Source organism: Vulpes lagopus, chromosome 4 (assembly GCF_018345385.1).
Source record: "Vulpes lagopus strain Blue_001 chromosome 4, ASM1834538v1, whole genome shotgun sequence".
NCBI classification, from domain to species: Eukaryota; Metazoa; Chordata; class Mammalia; order Carnivora; family Canidae; genus Vulpes; species Vulpes lagopus.
Window position 1 is genome coordinate 33,614,212 of NC_054827.1, and position 23,483 is coordinate 33,637,694.

General features: G+C 32.2%; 1 protein-coding gene across 1 annotated transcript in view; it reads left to right on the top strand.

Moving 5' to 3' along the window:
- Positions 1–23,483, top strand: part of ADAM2 (ADAM metallopeptidase domain 2) — a 145,127-nt gene that overhangs the window by 20,429 nt on the left and 101,215 nt on the right. The window contains exons 4-7 of the mRNA XM_041751306.1: positions 3,408–3,463; positions 10,734–10,812; positions 19,658–19,734; positions 20,344–20,512. Of these exons, the coding sequence (XP_041607240.1) occupies positions 3,408–3,463; positions 10,734–10,812; positions 19,658–19,734; positions 20,344–20,512 (381 nt within the window). The remainder of the gene's footprint in view (positions 1–3,407; positions 3,464–10,733; positions 10,813–19,657; positions 19,735–20,343; positions 20,513–23,483) is intronic.

Genomic DNA, 23,483 nt, shown 5'->3' on the forward strand with positions numbered 1-23,483 from the left:
GCCTGTGTCTCCGTCTCTCTCTGTGTGTCTATCATGAATAAATAAATAAAATCTTAAAAAAAACACATAGTGTATAATTGTTATAATTCATAGATAAATGATATAGATTATAAGAAAAGAATATTAAACTAGCAGTTAAAAAAAAACCCAACAACTGAATGGCACATCTAACTGTGAAAAAGTATAATGAAAGCGGGAAAAAAATCAAGAATTAACAGTAGACCAGAGTTAGCTAAAGACACCAGATAGATGTAACATACAAGTGCCTAAGGAAGAGGAATATAGAATTAGAGGCTTAGATATATAATAACTAAATTCCTGAAAGAGGGAAAAAACCTGGAGAAGAGGCTATATTAAACATATAATAACAGAAATGGTAGAAAAGAAGAGAATCCTCAGATGCAAGTATGACAACACGGAAGAAATAAAAATCAGTATTGACAACACCTTGACATAGTGAAATCAGAATACCAGATATTCTACATGGTATTATAAACTAAGAGTAAAATAAGAACAAACTATAAGACTCAAATATTAAAATTAAGTAGAAATGTAGAACAAAAAATTAGGGAAAATATACACATATATTTAATATTTATTGGTAAATAACATCTTTGATAGAGTGTACATATTATATACATGTGTATATGTATGTATACACACACACATAAATACGTACAACACATACACATTTAAGCCAAAAACATGGGTCCCTTAACAATAAATATTATTAAAAAGGTTAAGAGTTTTTAGGATAGAGTCAACCTTTATTGAAAGACATTAGATTCTCTCTCCCTGTTCCCCTCCCACTTATGCTCTCTCTTCTTCCATCTATCTCTCTAAAATAAATAAATCCTTTTTAAAAAAGGCATTACACAACCACTAATAAAAATGGAAAGATAAAAGATAGATCATGTTGGCAGTCAAGAATACTTAGTATTTTCTTGGGTTAATTTTCACCAAATCCATAGATTGACTGCTGTTCGAATAAGAAATTTTATGGAGGGACGCCTGCCTGGGGGGCTCAGTTGTTGAGTGGCTGCCTTCAGCTCAGGGCATGATCCTGAGGTACTGGGATGAGTCCCACATTGGGCTCCCTGCAGGGAGCCTGCTTTTCCCTTTGCCTGAATCTCTACCTCTGTGTGTGTGTGTGTGTGTGTGTGTGTGTGTGTGTGTGTGTCTCGTGAATAAATAAATAAAATCTTAAAAAAAATTTTGTGGAGATTGGCAGGTTGATTCTAAAATATATATGGCATGATAAATGGTAAAAGATTGCTAACCAGTGATTCACTTTGATTCATTTCAAAACATATTTTAAAGTTTTAGTAATTAATATGATGTGGTATGATCTAAGGGACAAATTAATAGAACAGAATAGAGTGCCGCCTCAAGACCCACACACATATTAACTTACTCTATTCAATGGTGGCAATGAAATCATTGGATAAAGAATAGACTGGTTAATAAACAGTGAACTCACAGTTGATTAATGATACAGAATTATGATAAAGTGTGTATTAGTGCTACATTATACAGCAAAATTGATTCAAGATCATTTAAATCTGAGAGTAAAATACTATAAATCTGAAAGACCAGATAGAAGATTATTTCTAGGACTTTAATACGGAAGAATTATACCAAAAAGAAAAAGGACACAAATTCTTAAGTGAAGGATTAGGGAATACCTAGATTTAAAGATATAAATAGTTACCATAAACAAATTGAAAAATATTCCAGACTCACAGAAGATATTTGCAATCCATATAACACACAAAAGGTATTCAGAATATATCAAGAAATCATACAATAATATAAAAAACAAAAAAAATACAAACGTGCAGTTATGAGTGACAAGTGTTGAACTTGAGGAGGTAATAATTATCAAACATATATACAAATCAGAAAATTTATCAGTAATTGTCAAGTGAAATACAATAGGTTACTATTAAACATCATCAATGGCAAAAGTTAAATAACAAAAAATGCAATTAGAGGAGATGGATAATATTATTCACATTTTGTGTCTCTACATTGGTACAACAAATTTGCAGATTAATTTTAAACTTCAGGTGAAGTTGCAAAAGTACTTTTTAATAAAAGAAGTTCTTTCATAGGTTTAGTTTAATATATATCTGAGGAATATTCACAAAGAGATATGTTTAACATTATTAATTGGGGCATTTCCTAAAATAGTGAAACAAGATCCATCAACCGCATAGATGAAACAACTGTGCTATATTCAGAAAATGGCATACTATAACATCAGAAAAAAAAATTTTTTAAGCTACATATATTGATGACAATGATGATAGCAAATGTTTGCATAGTGTTTTTTGTATGAGATTGTTTCAAGCAAATGAAATCCAGCAATGAAATATGTAACTTTTAGAAGTATTATATTTATGCAGGGCTAAAGTTTATGCAAAAAATTAAACATCCATAATTAGTACAAATATAAAAATATGCATGGGAATGATAAACACAAAATTCAGGATGTTGGCTACCTGGAGTGCAATAAAGAGAGTTAACCATGGGATGAGAGAGCACTTAAAATTGTTTTCAAATACTTGCAATGTTTTTATTTTTTAACATAGACATTGGTGACAAGGCATTTAAAGTAATTTGCTGTAATGTTTATATGCCCAAAGTATGTAATAATTAAAAATAATAATCAATTGTGGCTTATAGAGAAGATCAAATGCCTTGTGCAAAACAAAAATATAAAATGAAACTTTTAAAAAGAAAATCTACACTACATAAAAATCAAAATCTTAATAAATCTAACAAAGATAAGCAAGACTTCCTCCCTTAAGACAATAAAACACGAAAAAAATTAAAGACTTAAATAAATGGAGTATATCTCATGCTGTTTGATTGGAAGACCTAATGATGTAAAGATGTCAAAGCTACCCAAATTGATGTATTAAGACTAAATTGCCCATTTAAGAGACATCATTTCTTAATCTTACTATTAATAAAATAGATCAATGAGTTTTGATCCAAAAATGGAATTAATTTTATAAAATCTGCAAATACTATACTCCATATGCTGTTGAATCTTTGCTCTTCTATATAAATCTTGTATTGAATAATTTAGCATAAGTTTTGCAGTGGTCTCATTCTTTATTAAGCTAATGTGATTATTGGATAAAAAACCAATCTTTCAGAGTCAAATGTTTTGTTAGCTTCATTTAAAAATTAACAAGAAATGGCACAAATCATATTCTTCCATCTATTTTTATTATGAAAGCCAATATTTAAATATCAAATTTCGTTGAAATAAAGCAACATTAAATTATAAATTTTCCTCTTTTTATTGTATTAATGTGCTTTGAATGTAATTATCATTAATATAAAATAACATTCTTCTCACTTTTCTTTGCTTTTTTAATATACTCTCCTGCCAGGTGTCCTACAACATTATAATTGAAGGGAAAACATACACGGTGAACTTAATGCAAAAGTAGGTGATCTACATTATTTTATCACCTGTATTTATTCTAATTGTTGTTTATAATCAATCCAGAATGTAGTTATTTTGCATTTTCAGATGTTCCTAGTAACTGGCTATTCATTTTTCTCTTATGCCTTAAAAAACTTCCAGTTTATACAATAAATATCTAGAAGTTGGACCTGTAGTGTATACTCCCATCTTCTTCCTTCTCAGTAGCACCAGATTTTTATTTGGCTATCCAGGGATTTCATGAAACATTAGTTTTTATTTTTATTTTATCAGAACATAAATATGCCTTGTTTTTGAATCCCTAATATTCAGCTATATTTGAAAAGAACATCATGAATTTTAGGGTGGAAAGAATAGTGATAATTAAAAGAAAATTACTAACTGAAAAAAAATTACTTAGCATATCCTGTCAGAATGTACTAAGGACTTAGAATATATATTGTGATTAGCCAAACTCAATCCTATGCCAGCTGATGAACTGAGGAAAAAAATAGGTGCATTATATTATGGAATAAAGAAAAATCAGAACTGTAGTGGCACTTTTTAAATGGTAAAAGTAAGAATTTCAGAACTCTACATATGTATTTTTAAAACTGTGAAGTTGTGTGTTTTCTCCCCAAATTATTATTTAAAATCCAGTTAATACATTCTATAATATTAATTTCAGGAGTAGAATTTAGTGATTCATCATTTACATATAATACCCGGTGCTCATCACAAGTGCCTTCCTTAATCCCTATCACCTATTTCACCTATCCCCTACCCACCTCCCTTCTGGTAAACATCAGTGTGTTCTCTATAGTTAAATCTATTTTATGGTTTGCCTGACTCCCTCTCTTTTTCCCTTATGTTAATCTGTTTGGTTTCTTAAATTCCACATTATAAGGGAAATCACGTGATATTTGTCTTTCTCTGACTGACTTATTTTGCTTAGCATAATATACTTTAGCTCCACTCAAGTTATTGCAAATGGCAAGATTTCATTCTTTGTTATGGCTGAGTAATATTTCATTGTTCATATATATATTTATATATACACACACACACACATATACAATGTATATATATATATATATATATATATATATATAAAAAACCTCTTCATTATCCATTTATCAGTTGATGGACACTTGGGCTATTTCCATAACTTTGTGATAGTAGGCAATGCTGCTGTAAATATCGGGGTTCATGTATCCCTTTATATTAGTTTTTTGTATTCTTTGATAAGTAGCTAGTAGGGCTATTTCTGGATCATAGGGTAGCTCTGTTTTTCACTGTTTAAGAAATCTTCATACTGTTTTCCAGATGGCTGCACCAGCTTGCATTCCCACCAACAGTTGAGGGTTCCTCTTTCTCCACATCATTGCCAACATCTGTTGTTTCCTGTATTGTTAATTTTAGCCATTTTGACAGGTGTGAGGTGATATCTCATTGTGGTTTTAATTTGTATTTCCCTGATGATAAGTGATATTGAGCATCATTTCATGTGTCTGTTTGCTATCTGTGTCATCATTAGTTGAACTGTATATTCTATACTTTTTTTCTAATATAAAAAAAAGATAGAGCTTAAGAGTATACTGCTATTCATAAGCTATCTTTTTTATATTAAGAAAAAAGATACAGAACATACAATTAATGAGAATGTAATTGATGAATTGAGTATTACATACCCTACAATTAATGCTTTTATTTACATACAAAGTACACTTAAAAGCTATCACATAGTAGAACACAAAATCTTTTGAAGAGTAATCATATTCTCAATGACTAGCATGATAAAATTAGAACATAATTACAAATGCTTAATCAAAGAAAAACCAGCTTTTTGGAAAATAAAAGTCACCAAATAAATCTTGGCTCAGAAAAATTCAAAATATTGTTGCAAAATATCAATAAAGTAATCACAAATAGAACTCAACTTTATATATATGACAAAATCTCTAATCAAAGTAAAATGTAAAACTTTGGTTTTTTTTCTTTCATTTTATATGAACAGTTGAGAATATAGCGATTAATACTGTGATGAAAGGAAACAAAATAAAGTGTGGCCAGGGAATCCCTGCTGGTGGAGTCATGAAGCCTTCAGTGACCACTGTAGGGTCACCACTCAGGGTGTCTTGGCAGATAGTTGACTTCAGGCTTAGCCAACAGTCTATATACAAACAGGGCGCTATCACTTGCACTCTCAACAGCCTATGAAGTTTTGGCTGTGTGCAGAGCTAGCAAAAATATGTGCCTTGTCACAGAAACTTGGCAATCCCCCAGGGCCTTCAAATATAAAAAAAATTAGAACACCAATTTTATTATATTGCTCAAAATTGTTCTTGCCAAAATCGGGAATGGATCTAGATTGGAATAGTGAGGATAATACTAAAGCAAACCTCATTTTATTGTGCTTCACACAGACTATATTTTTTACATAGTGAAGATTTTTGCGGCAACTGTAAGTAGAGCAATGGATTTATGGATGTTTCTGCTTCATTCCTGGTGGGTCTATTTATCTGGCTCCAATGTTTATATTGTTCATTATCTCAGAGTTTCAGAAGTGATGGGACCATTTGTAACCCATTCCACATCTGCATGAGCTGTAGTTTAGGGTTTTCATTTTTTTTTTAAAGATTTTATTTATTCATAAGAGACACAGAGAGGCAGAGACAGACAGAGGGAGAAGCAGGCTCCTTGCAGGGAGCCCGATGTGGATCTCAATCATGGACCCAGTTGTCCACCAACAGCAGGCATTAATTTTTTTTCTCCTTCTGTTTACAAATTACTGAGAATATTTCTAGCTCCATGCTCTTTACTTGAAAGCCCACAATGTGTTCTCATGCCAGAGACTAAAGGGCATTTTTAAAAACTCCATCCCTAAGACACAATTCTGGTTCAGATTCCGTACAAATTTGTAGTGTCACCTGCTTACTCTTTTAGCTGAAGCACTAGTCTTGCTTTTACTTTTTTGATCATTCTGTTTAAAGCAAGAATCAGTACACTTTTTGCAAAGGGCCAGATAGTAAACATTTTAGAATGAACTTCATCTGATCTTTCGTGTAGCCTCTCAATTCTGCCATTGCAAAAGCCAGCATAGGGAATATGCAAATAGATAGACCTAGCTATATTCTAATATCACTAAAGTGATGGGCTGGGTTTGGCCTATAGGCCATACTTTGTCAAACCACTTTATTGTTTAATGTGTAGTAACATATTAAGAAATGTATTAGTATGGTTAATTGGTCATTTCTGTGTGTTGAGAGTAGAAATGGAAATAGGGGATTGAATCTTCTCTCTTTCATAAAAATCACTACTAATTACCTTTATTTAATTAATTGTTGAAATATGTTTATGCAGTTAAATGAGTAATTATGAAGTGAACATTCCTGTATCCCTTTGACATCAAACACACATTGACTGACCTCCAAGAGCCAAATGGATATCATTTTCCATCTCTGTTATTTGTAACCACTTTCTGATCATTGTGATAATCATTTCCTTGATTTTATTTAATTATCCTAGTAATATATTTCTATTCTTTGTTTTGAATTTAAATGATGTACTCTTCTACAGCTTATTTTAGCCACTCAAAACAATGCCTGTGAGATTTACCAATGTTGTTAAAAGTAATTTCAGTTTATTCATTTTTATTACTGTATAAGATCCAATTTCATGATTATACAACAATATATTCTGCTTTATTGTGCTTTTTTTTTCTATTATGGAGATATTGCAAATATTCAAATATGAAAATTCATATATATATTCTTTGGTACATGTGCACAAGATGTTCTATGACATATAACTAAAGATAGACTGGATTGTTAAATTATGTGCATTGTCATAATTATTAAGCAAATTTCCCGAAACATTATACTAATTTATATACCCCTCTGAATTGCATATTCTATTAATAATGGTAGATAGTTTAACTTTTCAATAACTATTGATTATATACTGACATCTTATTGTGATTTAATATGTATCTCTCTAAATGCAAGTAAGTCTGAATACTTTTTAAAATATATCATTTGGCTACTTGGATTGTCTTCTTTGTGAAGCAGTATGTTAGACATTTATACTTTTTAAAAAGTAATGTGTAATCTAACATTTTTGTTCCTATTTTTAGGAATTCTTTCAACTTTTTGCCTAAAAGTCTTTAATTCATGATGTGTTTTTCAAATAACTTCTTTTATTTTATGCCTTCTGTTTTCACACTTATGACATTTTAGTAAAGAGAATTTTTCCTTTCTGAAAAATTGTAGTTTTATGTAAAAAAAAAATTCCTTTACTTCAGTCATCCCCTACATTATATGATTTTTGTATTATTGCTTTGCTTTTGACTTTTTTGTGCTTATTTTGACCTTTATTACTTCTGCAAGTGAATTCTAAAGTGATTATTCATCAACAATTTTATTTTCTAGTTTATAAACTTACGGCTAACATTTTTCTCCAAATACTTCTTAGCTCCCCCTCATATCTTTGAATGTGTAGAATTTTCTCTGTTTTACTATTAGCAAACATATTCAAGTTTACATTACATTAAATACTCAAATTTATATTACATTACTGTATTTCTAAATATCAATACATGTGGCATTATTTTTTTTAGCCATTATAATCCTGCATACTTGTCAATCCCAATGAGATATTATTATTTTTTGTTCAGTCAATATTCTTTTATCTTTAACAATAAATTTACTCAGTCTGGTGCTCTTCATTTCTTCCTACATTTCATTTCTATGTGCAGTTAATTTATATATCTCTGGAATTCTCCACATTTCTGTTGTAAGTCTCTTTGTTTTTAAGTATATTGGTTTGTGTTCATTGTTACATTTTTACCTAACCCTACTCTTAACTTTTTTTGCTGGAATAAATTCTAGGATGACATTTTGTAAATAACTTCAGTCTTCTAAAATTGTCATTTTAGTATCTTCTGATTTTCTTCATTTTTATTGACAAGGTAGTTATCAGTCTTACTGCTATTTCTTTGAAGATAAAATCTTTTGTTCTTTTTTTGTCTTAATGCTTTGAAGATTTTATTTTGGTTTTCATTAGCCTTTTAAACAAATCAGATGTGCTTTTTCTTTGCTTTTATTACACGTGAGTTACATTGAGTTTATTGATTCTGTATCATCATTTTTGAAAAAAAATTTGTTATTATTTTCAGAGAACTTAAGTTTAGCTCCTTGGCCACTCTGAATAATTTCCAATGTTGGCAAAAGATTTTACAGGGAGAGAAGCTATGTATTTGATATACTTCAAACGTTCATTATTTTCACTTGAGGGATACACGACATCAGGGGCTCTGCCTGTTACTAGGCATCCCCAAGTAGCTTTCTTGCCCAAATATGGACATTTGGCTTTTTCTTTCTTTGCCAAAAAATGGTGTCCACATATCCACCAGCTAAATCTCTTTATAGGACCTTCAACTCAGGATCTGTGTGTTTCTTGAAGCCCCACTCTACTGTGGGTCATAGTCTTTTTTGGTATGACAAAAATGTAAAAAATCTTGCTCTGCTTGTCAGTAGTTTGGATCTTTGGCCTTTTGCTTCAACAAATCCAGACTGCCATGGCAGTCACAGATTTTTATATTACACTTAAATTAGGAAAATGAAATGGGATATCTACAATTACCCTTTCTCTTTATAGAGCCATTTCAAGGGTACCTGGGTGGCCCAGTAAGTTAAACATCTGCCTTGGGCTCAGGTCATGATCCCGGAGTCTTGGGATTGAGCCCCATGATGAGCTTCCTGCTCAATGGTGAGCCTGCTTCTTCCTTTTCCTCTGTGACCCCTCCTGTTTGTGCCTTCTCTCTTTCTGTCAAATAAATAAATAAAATCTTTTAAAAATTTACAGAGCCATTTCGGCATATTCTTCCCATATTTATAAATAATATATTGTAATGTGAGATCTCCATCTAATCTGTTGAATTCTTGTCACATTAGTTCAATATTTAGTAACCATTTGCTATTTTACAGATATTTTTCTAAGTGCTTAGGATGCACTAGTAAACAAAATAAACAAGAATCTCTGTTTATATTGTTATCAAATGAGATTATTGATGGTATTAATGTGGGAAACAAAGGCAAAGAAAAAATTAAATTTCCTTATTACCTATAGCCCACTGACAAGTCCTTGAAACAGGCAGAGTGACATTCTTTGGGAAACTCATCTGCTTTGGCACTAATACTTTGCTAGGGGCAAAAGGTAGTATTAGCCCGACCCCCCCCCCCCCCCCCGATCCTGTAAGTCTACTTTAACATACAAAAATTCCTTCAGAAACTTCCTTTATCACTACCCCACAAGATGTATATTGGCAGCCATCCCCCAAGTATATGACCTACTGATATACATCTGAAGGGTATCATGACTAAGGTTTTATTAGACAGTAATAAATGGACTTTTCCTAACAACAGCTAGCCCCTCAAGGTCCTGGAAACCTTGCTTTCGAATTTCTTAGAGACATAAGTCTACCCTGAATACCATCTCAACTTGAAAGTATATAATTGGCCACTCCTCATGACCCTAGTTTAATTCTTTCTACCCATAGATCCTGACCTTGTGCTTTAATAAAATCACCTTTTTTTGTACCAAAGAGGTCTCAAGAACTCTTTCTTGGCTGTCGGCTTCAAACCCTAACATCTTTCCTACATCAATAAAAATGAATGAATTAGGAAGAATGTTAGAAGGTGATAAATGCTTAAGCAAAATAGAGAGCAAAGTTAGAAGTGTTGTTTGAAAATCCTGTTTTGACAATTAGGAAAGTTGCTTTTTTAAAATAAACTTGCCAAGATAAGCCTCACTGATAAGTTGTTATTTAAGTAAAGACTTGAAGTAGATAAGACAATGAACTATGCTGAAGAACATCCCAGGAAGGGATGTTGCCTATTACTGTTTTTTTTTTTTTCTTTAAGATTTTACTTATTTGAGAGAGAGTGCACATGCAAGAGTAGGGTGAGGAACAGAAGGAGAAGCAGACTCCCCACTAAGCAGGGAGCCTAACATAGGGCTGGGCAAATACTCAACCCACTGAGCCACCCAGGTGCGCCCCTTGCCTATTGTATTATAAAATTAAAACAGCCTAGAGGACAGTGTGATGGTAAAGTGAATGAGGAGAGGTCCGGACACCAGGATTTTTGAGTAAAATTAGAACAAAGTAATCTTTCTATTTCTCCCCTGACCCTGTCTACTCCTGTCTATAATAAATACAATAAATATATTTTCAAAATAAGAGCTTAGAAAACAAACTTCCCATTAAATACTTTTTATCCTTATTTTACAGAGCTTTTTTGCCTCATAATTTTAGAGTTTATGGATATAATGGCACAGGAAGTATGAAGCCTCTTGAACAACAGTTTCAGGTATGATTTTACTGTCTGTTTTACCTTTACTATGTGAGTTCTTATGATCACGTAACTTAGGGTTCACATATTAGAAAACAAAGGATTGTGAGTTATGTGTTGTTTTAAAATGAAGTTAACATTTACTTTTGATGATGCTGTAACTGAACTAAGATGGTTCTCTCTCCTTGGTGAGCTACAGATAGGGACTACACTGGGTGGTTGTCACACAAAGGAAACTATTTGCAACAAACAAGATCACAGGGAATAGCACCAAAGCCTAAGCAGGAGGGAGCAGGTTCTTTTTATTTTGTGTTTAGGGTGATTAATCAGAGAGGGAAAATTAGTCATCACGTGCAAAGGCAGGGATAAAGTTGTGCAGGTGTCCTTAGAAAACATGCCTGTACATACATTTTTATGCTTGTTAATGAAGATTGTGTTCATCATGGTGTGGAGATTTTAACATAATAATGAAAAATAGGTAAGTATTGGACAAGGGGAAGAGGCTATGGGGCATGCTCAGAGAGCCAGTATAAATGAGATGGAGTCTTGGGCTCTTATCATGGGTAGAGAATGCAGGGCCTTGTTTATTTTTCAAACAGCTCTGAGAGTTTTACTACAGATTTATTGTCTCTGATATTCTTAGGCTATTTCCGGGCCTGATAGAGATTCAGTTTTTGCATTCCTTTTGTTCCCTTAAAATCCTTAAATACTGAGGTTTTTGCATTTCTTTATAATTCTGATTGAAAGGGAAGCTCTGCAGGAAGTGTGCTTGGGCAAATACAGTGTGCTGGTGGGGATAAATTACAGAAAAAACCTGCCAGCCTAAAATGACTTCCCTTGGGTCACAAAAACTGTGTCTCGTTTTCTTTTTCTGAGAACCTCTAACCTTCTGCTTACAACGTGTCACAAGTTAGCCCTTATTACAAAGATGGTTAACCGAACCAAAAAGGATTGTGATTTCTTTAAGCTATTATTTCATGATGATGTATGTGCTTAAGTACAGGTAGCAGTAAGGTTGAAAATACCATGTAATACTTAAAATGAAAAAAAAAAAAAAAACACAATTTGAATCAAGAAAGGTAAATCTGGGAAGAGAAGGAGAGTCCAAAGACTTGTCTAACATGTTCAAGGACTAAATAAATATACATGGAATTTCATATACATTTAAGAATATCTCATGTATTTGGAACAGTTGAAGCTTTGTTTAATAGTGTCTTTGCTTTGTTGTAAAAATAATCAAGAAATGTGCATAGAATTGCTAGGATGACCCATGTCTGATATACTGTTTTTCTTTTTTCTTTCTCACTGCCCTACCAATTCTTATTGCTTTTTTTCTGTTTGTATTCCTGATTTCTGTGTAGTGAATCAACCAGTACTTTGAAATTAAAGCATTTTTGTTTAAACTAAGCTTTTAACAGAAGAAATAATAGATATGGTGAGTTGGTTTAAATTTTACGTGAGTCATCTACAGAAATACATAAATACTATGTGCTGTCAACGCTATACACACATACACACACATAAATGTATGATACGTGTGTGTGGCATAAAAGCATGTATGTGCGTATGTGTGAGAGAGAGACAGAGTTGGAACCAGTGGGACAAAGAGACACCAGAGCTACAATATCCCATACCGGAATTTTATGTAATTCTGCCATTCCTAGCACCTACCTCTGCCCCTAATCCCAGGAGGTGACCATGAGAGATAAATGTATAATTTAAAAAACAAAGCAAAGACTACTTTATTGAAAACCTGAATGAAGTAGGTTGTTAATGCTGGCTTCTAATGTAATACATATATGGTTCCACATAGATAACTGATATTTGCCAAAACTGCAGGCCTATTTCTAGTGCAGGGAAAATCAGGAAAGTTTATTGAATTAGCCTAAAAATGTAGGTAAATTTGTTTTTAATAAAATCTACAAGTGATTTTCATCCCTCAAAGTCATATTATCTTGGAAAATACAGACTTAGCTACAAAAGAACAGATTAGTCCATTAGACATAGAAAGAATTTATTTATTGCCTAGAGCTTACAAGTATAAGCCATTCATGAATGTGGACTTTACAATTTCTCTAGAACAAATAAATATTCATCATGTTATTAAAAGGTAAAATCACCAGGATAGCATAACAATTCAAAATTTGTATGCACATAAAAATAGATCTCAAATTACATGAGGCAGAAATTGACAAAAATGAAAGGAGAAATATATAAATTATTAAAATAATTGAAGATGTAAATATTTTCTCAATAATTAATAGATGAAGAGGAAACAAATAGCAAATCTGATGGATCTTGAGATGAACTATCAATCATCTTCATCTAATCAACATTTATAGGAGATAACACAGAGTAGCAACAGTATACACATTCTTTTTAGTGCAAAAAGAACATTTTTTTTTAAATTTTTATTTATTTATGATAGTCACACACAGAGAGAAAGAGAGAGAGAGAGAAGCAGACTCCATGCACCGGGAGCCCGACGTGGGATTCGATCCCGGGTCTCCAGGATCGCGCCCTGGGCCAAAGGCAGGCGCTAAACCGCTGCGCCACCCAGGGATCCCCGCAAAAAGAACATTAAACAAGATGTGATAAAGGAAAACAGTGCAAGAAATGGCAATGATAAAAATAGAAAAAACCAAAGAAGGAAATTGATTAATAATAATAATAATAATGTTTTTGATTCCTCCATGAAAATTCTATCATATACTTACTTAAAAATGATTTTTTTACTTATTTATTTATTTATAACTTTTCCAAATGTTTATAATGCTGATATAACTTACTGATTATTCCAAAAGATTATAAATTTATCAATCTGAATTATATAAACCACCTTTGGAAGGAAGTAGAAAAAGCTGGTGGAAAGGTCCAGGTATTTTATTTTGATCTTATAAACTATGATTCAAACCGTTGAAACTCTACATGGGCCCACAATTAAAAAAAAAAAAGGCAAAGTAATCTGTTATGATGATATGCTAATGAAAAAATTTTTTTAAAAAATAAGACACTGTTATAGTTCAATGTAAAGAAACCATATAGTAACTTAAACAGGGAAAATGTTACATAAAGAATTATTAAGTGCAACAGAGACTCGATTAAAAAATAAGAAGTAGAGAGAACTCTAAAATTAACGTTGGAATACCAGATACAAGAAGCAGCCAGCAACCCTAGAACTGGGATAAAGAAGACAGTCTTGTTATCCCAGGGCTGCGATCCAAACCTTGTTAGAAGAGGCACAACTGTGCCTCTCTTCATATACATTTAAGAATATCTCATGTATTTGGAACACTTAAAGCTGAAGAGCAGGAAGCCACAATGGTGCTGTACCAATAGGTATTGCCATAGAATTTCTTTTTGGAACTTTCTGGAAATCTGTTTAGGGTAGTCAGGAAAGCTGTTCACCAAGCAGTATCTCACAAAACTACTCTGCTACAAAAGGAAAGGGATTTGAATCATGAGAGGAAACTACTGGTTGATGGATGCTAGTGACCATCATGCACTAAAGGATCTGTGTACTGGAGAATCATCAAGTACTGAGGGATCCTGGTGGTACAATGAGCGGTACACTTACAGGAGCTTTCCAAACCAGCACACTGGAACCAGGAAACAAAGCTCTCTTCTCATGCTCTCTTACATGCTCTTCTGGCAAATCTTCAGTGCCTCTTGGCAAAGGAAAAAATAATTTAGGAGCCTAGATTTACTTGCACAAAGTGGATAAAAGATTTATTAGAAGCTGAGTGTCAATACATCAATAATTGATAATGTCTACAACTTTGACTAGTCAGGCTTCATTTGCACACATTTGAACTCTGGTAAAACAACATATTTACCCTATATTTCTATTTAACAAGATTCAGCTACCCTTTTTAAGAGTGAAGAAATTCCCACTCTTCCCTTCAATTGAGGAGAAAAAGAATCACAAGAGCCATTGTGATCGTTAATTAATGCTATGATAACTAGAGATTAAATTGTGAAGTTAACTTTCAACAACTTGTAGATAAACCACTAATAGGAAGAAGGAAAAAGAAAATGGTTAGCTCATACAAATAAACACATATGTATACATATAAGAAAAAAAGAGAAAATATGCAAAGCCACTATTTTCTTGATTTCTGTATTAAGTTATAATTGCTGTCTACGGCTTTTCCTCCCTACTACCTATTCCTTGTTCCCATTGCTTTCACCCAGAACCTTAGCTTGTTATGGATATTAACCAAGCAGAATAGAGTAAATCTTTATTCCCAAAGGGCTTGCATCTTTAATTATACTTTCTTTTGGTTGCTGTAATAATCAGCTGGGTTCAAGTCTTAGCCCTTCTTGCTTTTATTGGTAAAGATAACCGATTTCCCTTTGATATTCAGAGTCAGTCACTCCAACTACTAGATTAGCCTTTGTTTAGTGATATAAGAATCTGAACACATCCAGTTGGAAGTTTTCATCTTCCAAATTAGTAGCACTGTTTTTATGTCCCTGTTATGTACTATTTTATGTAAGGACAAATTTCCTTACTGAGATGGAATGCAAAAATTCTAAAAGATTATTAGGTATAATCGTGAGAGGAGACATTCCCACCTCAACACTAATTCCTGAACTCACATATTCTATCAGAAAACCATACCATATAATGATCTCTGGTTCAAATATAACCCTAGCCTTTTAGAGTACCAACTGGCATGGTATATGACTATTAAGGAACCTAGGGTATCTTCCAACCAGACGAGCTGCTTTCAACTGATAGAGTTATATGGTAAAGTTTATGTTAATCTCAAGCACATAAACCCATTAATGCACTTAATTTGTTGAGAAATAAGTTTCTGTATCAAACTCAGGCTGTTATAAAGATTTGTCATTTTAATTTTTTTAAAGAGTCACATTTTGGTTTTATTGATTTATTTTTTATCTGTTCTTATTTATTTATTTACTCTAATCTTTATTATTTCCTTTCTTCTGTTTGATGTAGATTTAGTTTCTTTTCTTTTTTTTTTCCCCCATGTCCTAGGTGGGTGGTTAGGATATTAATTTAAGATTTTCTTCTTTCCTGGGCACCTGGGTGGCTCAGGGTTGAACATCTGCCTTTGGCTTAGGTTGTGATTTCAGGGTTCTGGGGTTGAGTCCCGCATCAGGCTCCTCACAGACAGCCTGCTTCTTCCTTGGCCTATGTCTCTGCCTCTCTCTCTCTCTGTCTAATGAATAAATAAAATCTTTAAAAAAAAGAAAAGATTTTCTTCTTTCTTAATATATGCGCTTATCCACATAAATTTATCTCTAATTTAACTACCTACCATACTTTTTAGTATGGTATACCTTCATTTTAACTTACTTTTAAGTATTTTCTGGGTTCAGGTTTATTTGTTCTTTGACCCATAGTAGGTTATTCATTTCCACATATTTGTGAGTTTTTCCAAATTTTTGTGTAAACGAGTTTGAATTTCATGCTATTTTAGAAACATATTTTTATTATTTGTATACTTTTAAATGAGACTTTTTTATGGCCTAGCATATAGTCTATCCTAGAAAATGTTCTGTGTATACATAAGAAGAATATATTCTGTTGTTATTGTTATTTGGTGGAGTGTTTAACAGATGTCTGCTAGGCTTCATTGATTTATGCTGTTTTCAAGCTTTATATCTCCTTGTTGATCTTCTGCCTAGTTGTTCTATCCATTACTGAATGTGAATAGAAAAAGAAAAGAAGTCTCCAACTATGATTGTTGAATTGTCTATTTCTGCTTTTAATTTTACCTAGTTTTTTGCTTTGTGCAATTTGGTGTTCTGTTATTTGGTGCACATGTGTTAAAAGTGTTATATCTTCCTGATGTGTTGAAACTTTAATAATTCTAGAATGTTACTCTTCATTTCTAGTAAAAAAAATTTTTTAAGTCTATTTTATCTGATTTGCTTGGGGATGCTATTTCATGATACATCTTTTTTCATTCTTTTATTCTCCATCTATTTGTATCTTTGAATTTAAAGCATGGTACATGTTGACAGATTATAGATTTGTCTTGTTTTTTACTTTTTCTGACAATCTCTACCTTTTATTGATAGTCTCTATTGGATATGATATTATCATACATCTATTTTTAAATCATAGTTTCCTTCAATAATTCTTTGAACATAATTATAATGTCTCCTTTAAGTTTTTTTCCTATTAAATCCAATATCTGGTCACTTTCATAAGTAGTTTCTACTGCTTGCTTTTTTTTTTTTTTTAATCCTAATGAGTTCCTTAGATCTTGTGGAAATAAGCAAAACCAAACAATGAGAATAAGTGAAGGCTACTTATTCAAAGCTTGCCAGAGTGAGAGAGCTGAATCTTGGCAGACACTCAAAAGCAGGAGGAAAGTAGGAAAGGTTTATGAAGTGGGAGAACTTGGCTCTTGTCTTACAGAGTCAAAAAATGAATCTCATGGAGAAATGAGAGGAGTAAAGCAATAGAAGTTTATCAAGCAAAGATATAGAGAAAGCTCTCAGAAGTGAAAGGGATCCTGACAGGGTTGCCACTGAGGGCTTTTTCAGCTTGCCTCTTATAGAAAACCTCATTAGAGAGTTGATGGACTTGGGATTTCTTGAGCCATTTTGAATGAATGACATATGATTGTTTTGAGTCTTGGTGATTACTTGGTAGATCTCAAAGGAAGATATTCCCTAGCATTTTGGGGCCAGGGGGCCAGATTTACTTCCTTATCTCTGTTTTTATTGCATCTCAGTGTCCTTGGGATTTATGGGAACCTGAATCTGGGGCCTTTCTCTTATCTTTCCCTGCCTATCTGTCTGTCCCTATCTCATTTATATGATAGAAAAAAGGGAAAGCTTCATGAATCCCTGATTAGAGGTTGTTGGCCTGAGGAAGGTGTAGGCTAACTAGAAATGGTGAAGTATTTTATGTTTTATGTTTAGGAGTACATATTTAACTTTCTCTGCTTGGTCCTAAATTGGAAGGAGAGACAAAAAACTAGGTAAGCTGATAGTTTTTAATCAAGTCTTGATTATCTGGGGGTGACTGTTATATAAGTTATTGTTCAGCTTCCTGGATTATTACTGGAGATAGCAATATGAAATCTGATTTGCAGTGGGCTGGCTTTCTGGGCTATTTATTGTCAACAATGGGATTGGTTTTCTGGACAGGTTACTGAAGGACTATTTTTAATATTTGGTCTGGCCTTTGTCCAGTTGTATATTCAGTCTCTCAATCTGTAATTGTAGTTTTTCACTGAATTTAGGGAAGTGTTGGCCATTAGCTCTTCAATATTTTTCTACCTATTTTTTTCTTTCCATTTCTCAGAAACTCCAATTAAGCATATGTTAGATAATATAGCCTTACTGGTTGCTGCAACTATATTTAATTTTTAAAGTCCCTTTTTTTTCTCAGTTTTCTTTCAGATTTGATAATATCTTATAGATCCATACTCTTTTTTTAAATCTTCTTCAATGTGCAGTAAAACCTATCCTGTACATTTCATTTTAAATATATTTTTTGTTCTAAAATTTAGAGTTGGCATTTGTATAACGTTTATTTCTTTAAAAAACCTATCCTGTACATTTCATTTTAAATATATTTTTTGTTCTAAAATTTAGAGTTGACATTTGTATAACGTTTATTTCTTTGCTGAATTTGCTTATTGTTCTCAACTTTCCTTTATATTCTTGATCACATTTTTAATACTGATTTAATGCCTTTTTTTTTCCTCTACTAATTCCAAAATCCTGACTTATTTCAGGGTCAGCTCTCTTTTGGATTGTTCTCTTGACTAGGGGCCACATTTTTCTTTTATTCATATATACAATATTTTAAAATCATATACTAGCCATATTCAATGATACATTGGAGCTTGTGACTTTTTTTTTTTTTTTTTTATTCTTGCTATTGCAGACAAATAACTAGACGGGAACCAGTTTCCAAACTCTACTCTTGAGTTTGGAGACAACCAAAAATATCTTCTTAGTTCTTCCAGTTTTTTTGGTTTTAGTTTCTACTAAACTATTTTCATATAGTGTCAATTTAGTTGTAAGTAAAAAACCTACACCTGAGTTAATAGCACACATTTAAATTTAAATTTTTTTTTTAAATTTATTTATGATAGTCACAGAGAGAGAGAGAGAGAGAGAGAGAGAGGCAGAGACATAGGCAGAGGGAGAAGCAGGCTCCATGCACCGGGAGCCTGATGTGGGATTCGATCCTGGGTCTCCAGGATCGCGCCCTGGGCCAAAGGCAGGCGCCAAACCGCTGCGCCACCCAGGGATCCCAATAGCACACATTTTTAAAGCCTGATTCTGTGCCTCCTCCTTTCTTGAATATCACATCTCATTTTCTAGACACTTTCAAACTCTGGTCAATAATTTGGGTTTTCTTGTTGAAATATTATGCTGACCTGACTTGAGGAGTGCCCTCAAGTGAAAACCATTACAAATGCAAATCTTAAAAAAATGCAGTTTTCTTTCTAGTGAGGGTTCCCTGTCCCCCTCCTTTACCTTTCTGCTTTATTATCAGTGAGAGTTAATGCAAGTTAGTTGGCCGTTGTACTCAAGTAATTCTGAAAAGAACAAATTATCTTTTGGATTCAATTTTTTAACCTCTATCCTGCAAAATTAAGTCAAGAGAGTGTGGAAAAAAAGTTTTTGATGATTTTTACTTTGACCCTAGTGACTGCAAATGTCACGTGTAATTTATAACAGGAAAATTTTTGGATAATTGAACCAAATGCTCATGCAATAATCTTATAAATCTATTTTGGAAATAATGAGTATTTGACACATATATGCAAATAAACATATATGTTTTAAATATTTGAAAATATTTCCTTTAATATGAATTGTTCTAATGAATTATGTTAATAGAGGTATCTTTATTTTTCAGAATTTTTGCTACTACCAAGGGTATATTGAAGGTTATCCAAATTCTATGGTCATCGTTAGCACATGTTCTGGACTCAGGTTCGTTATATAATTTTATGATTACAAAGTAGAACCGTGTTTTAGAAATTTTTAGTTTTTTTTGTTTTTGTTTTGTTTTGTTTTTTTAAGAGAGAGAGCAGAAGTGGGGAGGAGCAGAGGGAGAAGGCTGAACATGAAGCCTGCCACAGGGGGCTCCATCTCATGACCCTGAGACCATGACCTGATCGAAAACCAAGAGTCAATTGCTTAACAGACTGAGCCACCCAAGGGCCTCCCAAATTTTTAAATTCTTAAAAATTATATTCAGGAGTTTTAAAGTGAGGCATGGCTTATTGTAGAAAACTGTCAGTGGAAAAGCATAGTATGCAAATTCTTGTTATGTCTCCTACTCAGTCTTGAATTGAGATTTTTGATATATTTGTAAACTATAAAATATTAATGGCTAAGTGCATACCAATTATGTTCCAATTCTTGCCACTTAGTGAGTTTGTGGACATTCAGTAACTCTTTCCTACTTTACCATCTAAGACTGACTCAAAAAAATCTACATACTATTAAACTCATTCACTGTCATTTTCTTATTTATTTATTGTATTGACTTTAAAAATGCATTATTTTATTTATTTACTTATTTTTTGATATTTGTAGGGGCTTACTACAGTTTGAAAATGTAAGTTATGGTATTGAGCCCTTGGAGCCTTCAATCGGTTTTGAACATGTGGTTTATCAAGTAAAACATAAGAATAAAGGTGTTTCTTTATATGCTGAGAAGGATATTGAGTCAAGAGAAATGTCCCATAAAATACAAAGTATAGAGGTAGGTGATTGAGTAAACTATATGATTACTATGCAGCAATATAAACAATGTATTTTTCTAATGTACAAATTATTTACATTAACATACATTACAGACTGGATAGATAGATAGATAGATATACCAGAAACTTCATGACCTCTATTGTAAGCCTTAAAACTAGTATTCAATTTTTTAGAACTACAACCTGGCATTTTCCACTGTTAGTAGCATGTTTTCTTGTGATCTAGATCTTTATTGTCTGCAGATGCGCTCCTTTCTCCATATTTATTATGCCAAAATTTTGATATAATTAACACAAAAGCAATTCACATAAATATTGAAGATACATATCTAGGGTCCTGAAGAGAGTCACCAGCATCTTTAAAGGCGACTGCCTCATGATAGGCCATTACATTTTCCTCAAGAAAGACAGGGTTAATCTTCTTATACAGGAATGGAGAGCTTGCTTCTACTAGAAAAGAAGATTCATCAGAATTTAGGAGTTCAGTGAACTCGAGCTTCATCAGAGTCTTCCCATATGTTTTTATTCCAATTTTCAAAATCTTGTTTCTTCCCAATTATGTCCACATTTTAATAGTAGACACATGTAACATTGGAAATTCAATTTGCATAATATTTCATCCATTCATATAAATGAGATTGAGTTTTGTTTTCAACAATCTCAGCTCAGCAAATACAGTAGTTATGGATTTCTTTAGGGCAGACATTTCTACAGAGAAACATAACCAACAAAATGCATGTATATATATATGTATGATTGGATGAGGTCCAATCATTTTGAAGCGTAATCTGCTTTACTCAAAGTCCCCCAATAAAAATGTTTATCTTCAAAACTATCTTCACAGAAACATCTAGAATAATGTCAAACTACAAATCAGGGCATTGTAGCCCAATCAAGTTGACAGATAAAACTATCCACCACACCAGAGTTAGAAAAATCATTACTATATTTCTTCTAAAACTTTTATTATTCAATCTCTTACATTTTAATATATGATACATTTTAAGTCAATTTTTTGTATGGAATGAGATAGAGTTCTAATTTCATCATTTTTTATTTGGAATCTAGTTTTCCCAAAATATTTTTTAGTGAAAAAAAATATACGTTGTTCCACTGAATTTTCATATTTTTTTTTCACCCAAAGGAATTATTTCTGCACTTGCAGTTATGTTTCATTGATCTTTATGTCTATTCATATACCAGAACCACATTTTATTTTTTTTTTAACCACTATACCTTTGAAGTATGCTTTGGAATTAGTAGATGTACACTCTTCAGGGATGCTCTTTTATGAAACTGTTTGGCTACTTTGGGTAGTATTCATTTCCAAATAACTTTAAATTTTATTTATTTTAATTCCCTTAAAAAGCCAGATGGGATTTTGTTGATTTTGTAGATTTCTCTGGGAAATATTGCCATTTAACAATATTAACTCTTTCTATCCGTGAACATTGCGTAGCCTTTGGCTATTAGGTTTTAATTTCTTTTGCAATGTTTTATACAGTTTAGTCTTCAAGTTGTCATCAAAACTTCTTTTGTGAAATTTATCTCTACATTTTTTATTGAAATACTATTGCACACTTAATTTTTATTGCAAACTTCTTCTTTTGCAATTAAGATGCCTTCCATTTATTTTTCATTGCCAAATTGCCCTGGTTAGCACCTCAGGTATAATGTTGAATTAGTGAGAAGAGATATCTTTGTCTTTTTCCAATCTTAGGAGGAAAGGATTCAGTTCATTGCCATTAAGTTTGATATTGATGGTGAAATAAAATAAAAACTCTCTAGAACTTTTTACTCACTTTACTCCCTGATAAAACTCTCCAGTTTTCCATTCTATCCCACTTTTTCTGACTTTTCCTTATGCATTCACATTTTAGATACTGATATTTTTCATGTTATATCTCAGGTTTTCATTTTTTTGTCATGTATTTTTCCATTGATTTATCTACTGTGATTTACAGATCTTCCACTCTCTTTCAAGTTTTTTTTCTGAGTAATCCCAAGATAAAATATACAAACACACATTATCTATCTACCTACTTATCTATCTACCTATATCTATCTATCATTTATGTATCTATCATCACTTACCTTCATGTCCCATCTTACTCCCTGAATATTTGTATTAATGACCTTTGACAATTTTTAAACTTAATCTTTAACGTATCCATGTTGCAATTAGATCATCAGGTAGTGTTATGTGATTTTCTTGCTTAGATACAATTCTTTAGCATTTACTTGACTAAAGCAAAGTTTCCTGCATTTGGAGATATCTTTATATAACACATATCTAAGCAAATTGTCTCTGTATATGGCTACTTTCTCTTATTAAATAAAATGGCTTTAGAGGTCTTTTGAAATCAAATATCTACTCATTTTTCCAACACACACAATTCCTGGCATTATTTTATGCATTTTTGTCTTAAATTTTTATTTGTTTAGGATGAACTGTGTATTTTTTCTGCATACAAGCTTATTGTTCAGTAAATGAATAAATTATTATTAACTGAATATTACCAATCCCAATCTCAAGTATGACAATGATCAAAAATTACTTCAGGGAATGTTAAGCAACACTAATATTCATTAAAACAAAACAAAACAAAACAAAAACAGATTTGAATCTCTCAATCCATTAATACATTATTTTTCTCAATTAATTTAAATGTTTATTTTATTTTTATCCTCCAGTAAAATAGTGTTATTTTCTTGTTTAGGGACTTTAATAAAAGGATAGAATCCTATATGCAAGACTGTTATGCAAAATTTAGTGCTTAATTTTGGAAGAAATGACAAGAAAGCAGTAGACCATAAGGGGATTTCATCAGCATTTTTTAAATGAAACCCTCAAATCTCCAAAAGTTGGGCTAAGAAAGAGAATTTTAAAGTGGGGGGAAAATGAGTAATCAATCCTAAAGTTTTCTATCTGACCTTTCTCAACTTTTCTTTTTCCTTTAAATTACTAAA